General features: G+C 33.8%; 1 protein-coding gene across 1 annotated transcript in view; it reads right to left on the reverse strand.

The window, feature by feature from the left end:
• Positions 1–5390: 5390 nt before the first annotated feature.
• LOC149808241 (putative ammonium transporter 1) overlaps positions 5391–14395 on the reverse strand; it is a 62182-nt gene continuing 53177 nt past the window's right edge. The window contains exons 9-12 of the mRNA XM_089950210.1: positions 11991–12085; positions 10531–10657; positions 9702–9815; positions 5391–6764 (exon numbers count right to left, since the gene is read on the reverse strand). Coding sequence (XP_089806336.1) covers positions 6655–6764; positions 9702–9815; positions 10531–10657; positions 11991–12085 — 446 coding nt within the window. The 3' untranslated portion in view covers positions 5391–6654. The remainder of the gene's footprint in view (positions 6765–9701; positions 9816–10530; positions 10658–11990; positions 12086–14395) is intronic.

Consider the following 14395-nt stretch of genomic DNA (forward strand, 5'->3'; position numbering starts at 1 on the left):
TTTTTTAATTATTACGATGAGTACTATGATTAATGACATTTGAAAAAGTTTAAGAGAGCGATGCAAACAAGCTCTTATCTCGTAACAAAGTGTTATAAAGGAATACCATGATATGTTCCAGATGCGAGAAAAACAATAATGTCACAAACTGAACTTCGATTACGTTTCTAAAATTGTAAAAGGTAACTATAACGTGCAAGACAATAAATGTTTGTATGATATTCTACAAATGAGATGGAAATAAAATAAATATAATCATGTCAGCATGGTTACTGATGTATTTTTAAGTTGTTTGCTAATTTTCTTCGAATCAAATACGGTGAACAAAATATAAACTTCACATCCTTTTCAGTATGCTATTTTCTAAGGTTGATTTAGGAACATCTACAAAAACATCCAAAAGGATAAACCATCATAACATAACCCAAACCACTTAATGTGGGTGTAGTTTCTTTATTTCATGGAGATAATAAGAAGGCTAGACTAAGTGAGAAAAGCTAGTGAGAAAATCGAGCAAGTTCGTAAGCCGCTAATTTTTAAGCTGGGTATCTCCTTCACGATGGAAAAAAAGTAGCCCATCGTTGTACACCCACGTGGAACTTTTATCTAACATGTAAATGACGCCAGCAGCATTTGCACCAAAACTATGTATTTGAAACGATCTCGTAACATGATTAAATATCATGTTGCAAATACTGGAAAGGGCCAGCAAATTTTACTAGATCTGATTTAAACTGAAGATAAGAAATTTTGGTGTTTTTCTTCATTATCTATCCACCGTTTATATACAATAAGACTTACAACAGCAATGGATTTTATAGTCGGCAACGTAATTTTAAAAAGATTCTGGTGATCAAGACATTATATAAATAGTTAGAATTACTTTATAGTGCGTAGATAATACTTTAGTTTCTGACAAACGGTTTTACAATCCTCGAAGATGCAAAATAAGAAGGTAACCAACCCTATTATGTCAGCATTCATTGGTAGACATTGCGAAACGACGTAGTGGGTTAATATAACTGTCATAAAATATTTTCGTGAAAATGTTAGATTTATGGACGTCGTATACTCTCAACATAAATTATCAATATATCTGAGACAAAATTGTGGTAATGAAGTATTGAAAAGTTAAAAATGAAAAGAAGACAAAAGAAATAAACACTAAATGAGGGTTGAATTTAATTTTATTTACAAAGGGAAAGGAGATTCGCAATAAGACATTATTTATTTTATCCACTAAATATATTTACCATCGTATCAACTTAATGCAGCATTTTTTTAGTAGGACTTAATTAAATTCACTTGCTAGCTATTTAAAGTTTTATTTAAAAGAAAATCTGTGTACTTGTCTACTTTAAGGTTCTTTTTAAGTTCTGATTGAGTAAAAGTATATATTACTTCTAAAGGTACACAATTGTTGTATTAGTAGACCATTGAATTAATCTTGAAAAAGTAATTATGCCTCTTTGTTCCTCTCAGGAATATTATCAACATTGTATTATAAAACTGAATAATTCAAAGAGATATATATATCTGATGTCATATATATTGGTTCCATGTTTATGCCCTCGGCTCCTCCAAAATATCTACACATTCCTATAAATGTATCATCATTTAGATTTTTAGCACGCTGTTGATTTGACTACGTCATAATCCAGTAACTGTTTCTAAAACTGATTATTCCTTTCAATAGAACTTCTTTGGCTTCTTTTACAAATCCATCGACTAAAAGACCCCTATGAAACGATATGTATTTTCCACCTTTGTTTGGTGTAATTGATACTCTCTGACAATAAACGAGAATCGTATCCAGGTAAATTTTGAATAATTAGGAGTGTATATTTAGGATATACGTGGCTCAAATTGCACTCCTGATGTGCATCTGTATTTACCTCTTAGATGGCACAGATCGCTTTCTCTTAAACAAATATGACATGTTCGTGGAATTAAAATGCATTTTAACTTCGCAGTTTAAAAGCGTTTCTTGGCCTAAGTGATAAAAAGTTGTTGAAATTAGTTGCAAGTACCAGTAAAATCTGTATATGCAGCCTGATACTCTGTATATGTTAGGCTTGTTGTTTTTGTGAATTGATTAAATATCGAAACAAAGCCCAGATGGTCTATATTTTGCTCTTTTAAATGTAGATGGTGTATTCTGGTTTTGTTTACAGCTGACTTCAAAAGTCACAAAATACAAACAAAGACAGTTTGTAAGTTGTTATGGATAGCTTTTGAATATAACTGCAGAATCCTTTACAGGGATTGCGTCTTCTGTGTTACCTGTTTTACTGTATAATCATGTGCGTTCTTGTATAGTAAACAATAATACAATAATTTAAACACTTCTTGCAAAAAATAAATTTTTCGCGTATTTGCTTCCTTGATATATTATTTTTGACATATCCTTTGTTCCACAGTAATGGTAATGGTAACTGTTCCGACCCATTACATTAGCATATCTACAAGACCGTCTCTTTGTTTAATTCTAAATGGCTTAATAAATGTGTCTATCTTTTCAAGCCTATTAACATACATATATTAAATTCTCCTTCAATTTGATGTATATCTTGTATTTTTATTGGAAATGTATTACGCCAGTGATTATAATATCAAGGTTATATTTTTGTGGGTCATTCAAATTGTGTTTTGGTGGGCTTATAATATATTCAATGGCATAAAAAAGATTGTTTCTACTTTAAGGCTTTTGCTTTTTCAGTCCAGTTTCTGTATGAATCCCTTCTTACTGGCCTATATCTATATCTATAAATAAAGTGAGCTAACACATTCCGACAAAAGACCAATGTATCAGATTTATTCCTGATAAAATTGCGTGCATAGTACATTGAACATATTTTGAACTTTACTCCCCATTACATCTTAATTCACCATGTTCACAGGCAATGCTTGTGATATCAATCTAACTTTAAGTTTTTACAAATTAGTTTTCATAAATATGGCTCAACTTGTTCATTAAAATATGAAAAATATCTTAGTTTTATAATACTACGATATGGTTCAGCTTCTTCAGCAAAAACAAATGTATCCTCATTAGTTTCGTAATCTCTGGTTTCATATCTACTCGCTTAACTCATTAAACGAGTTTCATTTCTAGTTTGAGCAAAATTTATATTTATTTAACTTCCTGTATGAAAGCGAGGTTTTGATGTCTACTTTCAGATTTTTGTTTTAAAAAATGATCAATCAGATTCCTCATGATTTTTCCACTACTATATTTTTTAATGACATTTTAAATGTAACATTCAATTTTTTATGAGTGAAAGAGTGAAAACTAATTATTTTCTGTGTGTATTCTCTGATTTTGTCACTTTCTTTATTCTAATACCAGTCTGATTTAGATATATTTGCAAACTTTTTACATCTTTTACTGTGTGTTTCAACGTTCCGTTTTGGTTATTAGTCTGGTTTTATTCTAGGCATAGTTGTAATAAGCGCAATTATCATCTATTTTGATCATTTAAATTATCGCATATAAATCTGACATTACTACTTTAATTTCTAATATCATTCTTCGATACATACCATTTACAATTTTTAGCTCGCTAATTATATTATATTTTATTTATTGTTTCCTGTTTAGAATCATGACAATACTATACTCGTGAGTACTGAACCTACATTCCATACAAATATTTATGACGTTCTTTCCCAAAGTTTATGACCCTGTTAGCATATTTATGGGGAAATATATCTAATAGTATTCGTGGCGATAATGGAAAGTGAATCATTGTCTAAAATATTTGTACACTAACATCTTGGGAACTTGTAAGCGATATTATTATATCATCCAAGACGTTCTAATAACTGTCCTTCATAGTTATTTATATATACTGGTACATATATACATCTTAAATCGACGAAAATATTCTTCCATCTTTGAAAATGGTACGAGTATTACACTTAATGTTTAATGAGCATGGCGTTGGAATGACGTGTGCAAAATGTAAACAGATTTTAAATATTCATCCGGAATCTACTTTATTTTTGATACACAACAATTTTCGGATACTTTTCAGCGTCTAATCTTGCAGCATTGGTTTCCTAAAACTAGTCCAGATCTATTTATAATCTCTCGCGAAGAAACGGAAATCGAATTTTCCAAAACGAAAGTAAAATTTTCATTACAAATTCAGAGACTAAATTTTACTTTGCTTTGTCTCGTTAAAAAGGTGATGAGAAGTTTAAATATATATGTAATTGTCAATTCTGTTTCTGGTCTGGTGATAACACTTCGAGTTAAATGGTCATATATTACATTTGATTTAATTTATTTATACCAATAGATTGACATGGAAACGTGCTGGCTAGTACATATACATTTATTTTTTCTATTTTCAATATTTCAAACTCACTTTTGTTGAACATCTTGACATCAACCTTTTGATTGGATGCCATCTAATTACGGTTGATTGATTTTGGCGCGTCGACATACTCATCCACATTGATAGTATATATCGAATACAATTGTAAGCTTATAGTTGGATTTGACTACTCAGTTTCATCATAATGAAATTCAGGATTCTGCACTCTACCACAGGATTATGCAGACCTCATTGTAAAAGCTTTACAGAAAGAATAAAAGAAAATATAATCTTGAGGAACGTAATACACTCGAAAGATAAATTAAAATTGTTTTACACGATTAATATAAAATGCAACATTAAATTCATGTAATGTGATTTGCTCAAATACATATTTTTAAAATTTAGTTTAGTACAATCTTTGTATTAGCTTATGATCAGTTCTCTATAACAGGTATATAAATAAATACATGTTTACCTGTAGTTATATTTATAACTTCTAAGTTTTCCTATATTTATAATTGTTTCTTTTCATACTTTCTTTTCTGGTGTAAATGATTTACTGGTCAGCTCGATTAGCATATTTATCTTTCTACATGGGCTTAAATCTTTTAAATTTTGGCTTCCACACATTACTCTATTGCTTCAGCATAGTGGTTTTAACTTAACGAGCATGCAAATTAATTAGCTACAGACATTTGTACAAGTCTACGCTCTAATCGAATGACAACGCTATGACCTAATGATTTATGTAGCAGAGGTTAAAATATCAGAGTTGGTTTCATTTATTTTTGTTTCTTGTGGGTAGCATGTTGTTTTTTAAAAATAAGATGGTTTGTGGCTGAGGCAGGAAGCATACTGTTTAAAATAAATTTTAGTTTGGGTATGACTTTGGTTTTTGAAACAATAGATTTTTTCGTGAGGATTCATGGTAGAATGTTGATTTTTAACATTAAATATGGCTATTTGTGGTTATGTGACGTGATCAACGCCATGTAATAATAATAATAATAATAATGACGAAGACTTTGTATAGCGCCTAATCTTTAGAGGCTCTAAGCGCTTTACAACGTTAGACAACACCTATAAGATAAAAAACATAATGATATAATGATATGATTACAAAAATAAACACCATAAAATTAGAAAACATTAAAAACCATGCTGAGAATATTTAAGGTAGGAAACATTATTAGGTCTTTAAGTTTGTTCTTGCAGTCGAAATAAGTGCGTTTTGAGAGCTCTCTTGAATGTGATCACTGTGTCTTTGTGTCTAAGTTCAGTGGGCAATTCATTCCACGTTGCTGGGCCCTGGTATGCAAACGAACACTCTCCATATGACTTTGTTTTCACAGTGGGAATGATGAGTATACGATTGTCAGAAGAGGAGCGTAAGTATCCTGCTGGTGTGTACACATGGGTGAGGTCGGATATGTATGTTGGACTAGAGTCCGACAGTGAAACGTAGCACAGAGAACAAAGTTTGTGTTTGATTTCATAAAGCAGTACATAAAGTACATAAAGCAAACTTTTGTTATATAGAACGATTTGGTAGTAACCTTGGGTTTATGGTTGTTATTAAGTTTTGTTTCCTGGAGGTAGAATATTGGTTTTTTTAAAACAAGTATTGCTGTTTTGAGGTATCTCACGTGATGCATGACATTTTATAGATATACTACTTGTTGGAAAGCTCTTTTATAACGTTCTGCTTGGTAGCACGGCACTGTCAGGTTGAATGCATTGAAAATTAACTTTCACAACGACTAAATATTGCAGAATAATATACAAAATACAGTTCCTACATTCACAGGCCACCATTCCTACGCGTGATGAAATCAACTTAAAAATATATGGCTACTAGTAAATGTTGGGTGCAATCGTCGAATGCCTCCAACAGATTTGTAGATTCTACTCTGGTTGTCAAGAATGTATGAACCAATGCTAGAAATCATTATAACAATGCAAAAACTGTATACATCCGTATCATTATGAACAACCTTTCGGTTCTGCTTCTATATTCTAATATTTTTGTATCTATATTTGTGTACATTCATTTACTTTTCTAAAAACAAATTGTTGGCCAAAAGCAGACTTCTGCTTGTGGTTTTAAATAAGTTCATATATATAAGAACAGGCAGCATTTCTAATAGATTCCTCGTGACAACATAATAAATATATCATTGCAGAAAAGAATGAGCATTGAGACCACAGACGATCGTAATGTTGAACGATTCACACTTTTATAAAATATGTATTTACTTCTAGACTATTCTAAACTATGTGATTGTTAACGCCCCGATGTTCGAAAAGAACAGCCGTTTGATAAATCAATTTAAAATTTGGTGACGCTGTCGTTCTTTTTTAGCGCTGCTTTCACTTCTGGATGTTCGTATGGACCTTTGTCATCCAGTTCCTGCAGTACAAACGCCAAGTTTTGGTATCCTGAAATTAAGAGAAAACTAAACCCATGATGATTTAAACAGTGATAAAGACGAAAAAATACATTAGTGACCATGCGTCTTCGTGAATGTCAACGACGACGAGGATGATGATGGTGTAAGTGACAAGAACATGGAAAACACACTATGTTGAAGATTAATTAATCATGGTATTTGCACAGTAGTATATTGAACAATAGATGAAGTATTATAGAGATTTGTAACATGCGAACTCGATAATATTTTCAAAAATTTAGTCAGCAGTTTCAGCGTGATTAAAACTTAAAAAAAAGTAACTGCAAATTGTCAGTATAGCTATAGTATATGCAAAAGGTTGTTTTGCCAAGTGTGATTTAGCGCTTTGGTCTATGCCTCTAACCTCATGGGATATTTGCAATATCCGGGACTTCAAACGTTGCCTTGTTCCAGCCAGTTCACCCTCATAAGCCACTTCGTTTTAACATACCTGTTTACTAAAAGCAAGAGACATGACAAAGCAGAAACCAGAGCAAGGATATGTTTTAATAAAATTTGTGAGCTTAAGTCAACGTAACAATAAATCAGTTAGAGAATAGGGATTTTAGTCATAAGCACGACAAAATAAAATCCATTTCGATAACAGGGATGATAGTTTGTGCGACAGATATAACAGACTGAATATGACTCGTTGGTTGCACTATATACAAACGGGTTTATAAACCCTGGTCTGGCCCCAGGCGGTCGGCGCGAAGAGCGCTTGACGAGCGGTCTGTTCCAGATCTCCGCAGAAATGGCATGTGGGTGCCGCAACCTGACCCTGTGCTTGACGCTCAGCTAGAACATCAGCAGATTGAAATGATACCATTTTAACCAGAGTTCTCGAGGAAAGCCCAGTTACCCAAACGCAGACGCCTATTCCAACACTCCGTTGGTAAACGACATGTGCACGCTATGATACGGTAACTGTTCGACTTCGTAAAGTGGCAGGGTAGAGTCAATGTCTTTGTGAAAAGACCATCGCACCACTGTGCGTAACAGGCGTGAGCTCGAAGTCGACGTCTTAGTATTTATTTATGTTGAGGTGCCTAGGATACACGATATGCATCAAAACCTTGATGGCCTAATGGCTAGTCAGGTCCTAACAGCACATCTAAAGAAAGCCCTGCCTCTTTTAGAAAACGTTTATGATACACAAACTGAAACGATAGCCACAATAGTGACGGTCTGTTGAAGTACTGGCGCCGTAGTCCTACTACGCAGCGATGACAATGAGCAAATGGTTCACAAAAAAGTTACCTCATACATAAAGTATTGAGCAATACATGTGCGAGAAGTGTGGATGGTCATTTGTTCGCTGACAAATGCTTGAACTAAGAGTGTCGCCGTATCGTCCTTTTAGTTGCTAGAAGCATGGGGTGACCCGCAACATGGAATGAAGTGGATTTCTTGTTTTTCGAAATGACTCTTCACCCTTTCCCTCCCCACGGGCTGATATTCACTTGATATAACATATGGGGGTATCGGTTATCCGCTAACAACCTGCTCTGTATAACGTTTTCTTAACTTTATATAGTACATTCTCTCTCTCTCTCTCTCTGTACGGTTTTATCTGTAAACAGTTAGGCCGTGGGCAATCATTGTGTAGCAGCACCTTTATGCGATATACTGTCTCTTCCACAAATCCTGGCCTCCAATAATATGTGTTGTAACTTTTAATACAGACAGCTGAAAAAGACGCGTCAATAATAAAGCAACCCGTACACATTTTAGAAAGAACTCATTAGTTCAGATTAGTCTCCCGGTTTATTAGCCCTGCCATCATATGTTCATGACTGTATTTAATACAGTTCTTGGATAAAGTTGCTCCTGATATTATAATGAAATATATTCATTTTTATATGTGATTATCTAAGCCGAGCTTATCTGGAAATCTTTCGCTTCATTTCAAACTACTTTCTGAAGGAGTACATTTCTATCAATCATTCATAGACAAGAACATTGATTGTTGACAAACATTCCTAATCCAAAAATACAAGTCAACGCCTTTTGTGTAAAACTGCACTAAATCTGTGTACGAAACACAAACCAGTTATATAAAGGAAGGATACGGAGGTATATGAAGCACTGTTTGATTGGATGTGATACAAAGGTTTACTGCATCATTGTGGTTTTGTGGAGATTCTTGAGGAAGCTGCTTTTTTCTGCACAACATTAGACGGCCACTGGCCACATGCAGATGAATCAATTAGTCGTCTCATGGAATGACAAGAATGTTCCAGACAGTATCATATGGTGTTAACATTAGCCACTACATGAACAAAACATGTCTCTTAAGTATCTTTCTCATTAAAAGGTCAATGATTTTTAACAAGAAATATGTTTGTTGATAATTGGAGGTAAAAAAACAACTATTTATTCTTGGTAACCATTCTTTTTGCCATTAATAAAAAACAGTGATCATTGGCTAATAAAAGGATTCAATTTTATTTCCATTATTAATTTCATAAACTTTAATATATAGCTGACAACAAGATATTTTGTTTTTCTGATATAGTTTGTTGAATCCCTTTCTGGCTAAATAATATATGAATTCCAGGTACAAGGCTGTGTATTTAGGTGCAGACCAGCGCCCCCCCCCCCCCCCCAGGTTTAACATACTGTCAAAAATAATAAACACGTACTTTTCAAGGCTGAAAAGATACCATGACTATCATGAATGAAAACTACTAGGGTTTATATGCCAATCCAATGCAATATTATGTTTATGTTTGATTAATTCTGAGTTCTTCATACAAATTAGAGTTACGTTCCATTAAGCACATTTGGATATTCTAAGAGAGCTTGTGTGAACGTGGTACTGGCTTGACGTGACAGATGCAATCGAAACATGTTTTGCCTGCATCATAAATAACGGTAGCAAACGGAAATGTGTTCTTATTTTCAAAGGATTACTTTCTCTTACCCTGAGTAGCCTCAGTCGGTGTGTTTTCGAGGATCTGTATGATTTTTTCGACATGTCCGTGTCCATATGCCTCCACTGGATAGGCTGGTTCGTTGTGTTTCGGAATATCCAAACCTGAACAAAAAAGGCGCCCGTAATGTTTTCAGTAATGCCAGCGAGTCTGTTATGGACTCTCTAGTTAGTATGAAAAGTCAGATATAATAATAAGTACGCAATGTGTACTATAACTTGCCACGTTGTGTAATAAAAACAAAATCAAATTTGTGTCATTAAATAAAGAAAATAATTTAGAAACACAAATTATAGCTAAAGAAATGCAACCTTTCCTGTCAGTGGTTCTATAAATCAAAATCTAAACAAGACGAATATATTTCAAAGCCCTGTAACACCTTGATATAACACCTTAATATAACCCCTTGACCGCAAATTCTAATAATTACATGCTTCAGACTTTAGGATAACGACTTCGAATCTCAGAATAAATAATAACATGTCTACAATATGGAATTAGGTCAGAACGAGGAATCAGCTGCATATGATGGAAACCTGCTCATTATTACCATTTCACGCCTTTTTATTTCTATCTCTTGTAAATGCCCGCCAGTGATTCTAACGTTTAGGAGACCATAATATTTCTTACATTTCGTTTTTAGTATTTGTGTTTTGAATGTAATCTCTTTATTCTCATAAATGTAATATTAAATCGTTACCATTTTTTGAAATCATATATATATATATATATATATATATATATATATATATATATATATATATATATATATATATATATATATATATATATATACCGCATACCACATGACAGCCTCACCTTTGAGTTCAATTTCCTCTGGTACCCTTAAAACCTTCAAGAGCTTCATAATTCCAAACAGGAGGAGACTCCATGCTGCCGTCCACCCAATAATGGTGGCTAAACCAGCCAGCTGCCATGCCAGGAACTGAAATTAATATTGTAACAATATTATGAATAGTATTACAGTACGTTCTTACATTGTAGAGTATAAGTACAATCATGGACAAAAATTAAGCACGCAATATAGATATCCATACAAATATTCACTTCTATTATAGAAATGAGAACAACAAAATCAATTTAGAACAATCACTAAACTTAAAAATGGAGCTGCTTGGTTGGTCGTTTTCGAAGGGACATTTCAAACATTATTAACAATATCGTGTGGAACAAATTGGGGTTATGTGCTTTCCCCCACGTACACGCCATGTTTTAAGGCAAAAAAGTTATGGTATAACGGTACAACTGAACAATCCGGAGGGGGGAGCGTAATGTGTAGGAAACACTCAAAACTAGCTGTGATTGGTGCATTATGCAAGAGTTGAAAATTTCTGTTAGGCTTTACAAAAGTTGACTCGCTTGGCAGCATGGAAGTTTATATTAATTCATACTTACATCGTGTTTTGTATGTTTTATGATTTGTAAATAAACATGTAATGTGATACACGTCATTGAAAATGTATATGTTGTGACCAAATTATTCTTGTCCTGTTTAGTTCCAGCAGAGTTATCTCTCTTTGTTATGAGAATGTGATATTTGCATTGTTTGCTAAATTTTCTTTTTAATATTTTTTCATTCAATATATAATATGGATAAATGTATTTTTGGAATAACCTTGTCGAAAATCAAGATCACTTTCTACCTGACCTGAATCATTGACTTTTTAATATGTAAATAAACTAATACTTAGCCAACATTTTCTCAGTGGGTATGTGTTTAATATTAAGATTATTTATTAATTGAAGTAAGCATATTTATTTGGGTCTGGGTCTAGGTCATTGGAGTTCTTTTATAAATACACTTGGTCCACCTGATGTATTCCAAATTCTATATCATAAGTTTAATGACAGACCTATTTTTAACTAAGATTTTATTTTGTAAGCATTGGGAACCTTCTAAAATAAAATTTTCCATCAGGTAATAGCTTTCTTTTCTAGAAAATGTTAATAGTGACCTCATCTCAAGTAGAGGACTATACAGTCTTGTTTTTCTAGAAATTATTCATTCGAGCTATTTCACCAAGCTTTAGCATAAAGGTCTATGGAGAGAAAAAACTGGTGACATGATAACACCACGCACTGAGTGTTTGCTCAGCGTGTGATAAGAGGAAAACATACTAGATCATCACTGTATGTAAGTTAACTTTAGTTAATTAATAAGTTACTTAATTAAATTGCATTAATGTCCACCAAGAGTGAAAATAAATTTAAAAAATCAATAAATAAATAAATCAATAAAGTAACCAATTATTCCTCACCAGTCCTGACTTTGGATTCCAGTTGAAAACAATTCCATTATTTTTGTCCAAGAAGGCAACAGCAATGACGCCACATATTCCTCCGCCAAAATGAACTGTAAGAAATCGGTTGATAGTGTTAAGAAAATCAACACATAAACACCATATACACTGTTCGAGCGACTGTGTTTTGTTGTTATTTATTGTGTAGAAAGAAGTTGGTGTCACAGGGGCTATTATAATTAATGTCTACGGTACAGTGAAAATCTTGAAAAATAGCCCTAGCTCGTACCGCTGGCGAGCATCTCAGTCCGATGGAAAAACTTGCTTACCCGGAACAAGTCCATGGAGCAACAATACCTCGCTACCCTTGCACTTCTACAGTTATTTTGCTGTATTTCGTGCTAAAGCAAAGTATTTGTCGTTCCACGGTCAGAGGTTTCCTCAACCATAAAGACAGTCTTCGTTGTACAAGTTGGAAGAAACAGAGCAAACAAGGTACCATGCACACTTTTTTGTATTCGAGTATACTGTAAAAAATATTTTTATTTTTTACATTGATAAAATCATTTATCTTGCCTTTTTTTGTAGTTGTAAAATATGTAAGTTCAATATTTACTAGTGGTTCAATATTTAATAGTGGAGATGTGGTTGATACACGAATTATGTAGCAACGTATATTCTTCGAAACTACACTGGAAATCTCACGACTCGAATTTAAAGATTTAAAGTGTGTGTGTGTGTGTGTGTGTGTGTGTGTGCGCGCACTAGTATTAAAAAATTTCCACACTTTTTTTGTTTGCGTAAATGCCACATTCTTCCCCCACCTTTCTTGTTGGTGAAGATCATCCACTTCAAGTTTCACTTCAAATCGAATTTGTGTTTTTTTCTGGAGTCAAACACGCTCAAACGCGAAATATTGAAATACAACACAATAACCTAATTATCGAGTAATTGACAATCACTTAAGTTAGCCAAAATGTCAGACTGGCTAACGTCTGTCATTTTGGTTTTTTAAAATTATATACACAAGATCCACTCTCATCTTTTCCGGAAAATGATAACCTTTACAATACCATGAAGGAAACCAAGTCTACATTAACTTTTTGTGAACTCCACCTTATCGTGTTTCTGAATGATGTCAATCCTTAAATGTACAGGACAGAATATGTCCTCATACAACACACATTAGATTTAGTATAAATGTTGGTATACGCGTTCCGGCATTTTTTTCCTTCAAATTTAAATAAGAAATATGTAATAAACCTCTTGTTTTCTTTAGTGGTGGTAAAAGCGGTTTGAAATCTTTGCTACCGATCAGGGTTAACTTCTTCAATAACCCACTCGCTTTACCCCCGGCAAAGCATATGTGCCACGATAAATACCTGTGAGTGACAAATATATGAGGTCCGATGTGAAGTAATGCGGTGATCCTCGCGCTTGAAATCCCCAATTCACCCTACTCAATGAGAACGTTTGGAAACATGCATGCGCGATTGGGAGCCGTGTGGGACCACGTGGAAGCTTAGCTTATCATGGGTTGGAGGCTGCAGTGCTGTGAGCTTTGTTGTTGTTGTAGGTTTTAACGCCATTTTTCAGCACACGATAGCTATACATGGCGGCCAGTATTAATGGTGGAGGAAGATCGCGGGAAAACCACGGAAAGAACCACCGACCCTCGAGAAGCTACTGGCAAGCTTTCTCACATACTGCTGTGAGCTCGCAAGCAGATTAATATATGATGGCAACATATACGTGATTCACTGTTAGAGAATTGCAGTGATCTGTTATATAATGCCATTAAATACCACACATCTTTTAATGTATACAATATTAACAAAGAATGTGTGACTAATGAGGGAATTAAAGTACCAGAACCATGGTGCGTTTGTAACCACACAACAAAAGATTAAATTACTATTTGCAAATAATGTGTCATATAGATTCCTCAAAGAAGCCCAAAAGGTGTCATATAATTTCTAAGACGTATCCGGAACATATTGATAAATTAACCGATTCAGGGATTGACGACAACTTGGTGAAGAATATAATAAACTGCAGAAAAGTTATTGTTTTATATTGCATAAGAAAACTCTAAATCGCTGACCTTGACCGAACCACCCAACGAAGACACTGAAAAGACAGCGACGACATTGAAATGATTAGTGAAGATAGTGACGACAGCGATGATCGTCAAGGATAAAACAATTAGAAAAATGCTTTTAGCATAATAAGTAGAACCTATGGCACTCACAGGTATGTACAACAATGGATTAATTTGCAGTAATGAAGAAGAATATAAGGAAATGATAAGCAGCCCTGGCAAATGGTGACTTTTCTGTTAAAAGTTATTCCAGAACCCAGAACGTCAATACTTGTGGAAGATGCGGTAATCGTATAGAATCTCAGGTTCAAAGAAACGTTCA

This window comes from Sinohyriopsis cumingii, chromosome 1 (genome assembly GCF_028554795.1).
Source record: "Sinohyriopsis cumingii isolate HCF-2022 chromosome 1, ASM2855479v2, whole genome shotgun sequence".
Classification (NCBI taxonomy): domain Eukaryota; kingdom Metazoa; phylum Mollusca; class Bivalvia; order Unionida; family Unionidae; genus Sinohyriopsis; species Sinohyriopsis cumingii.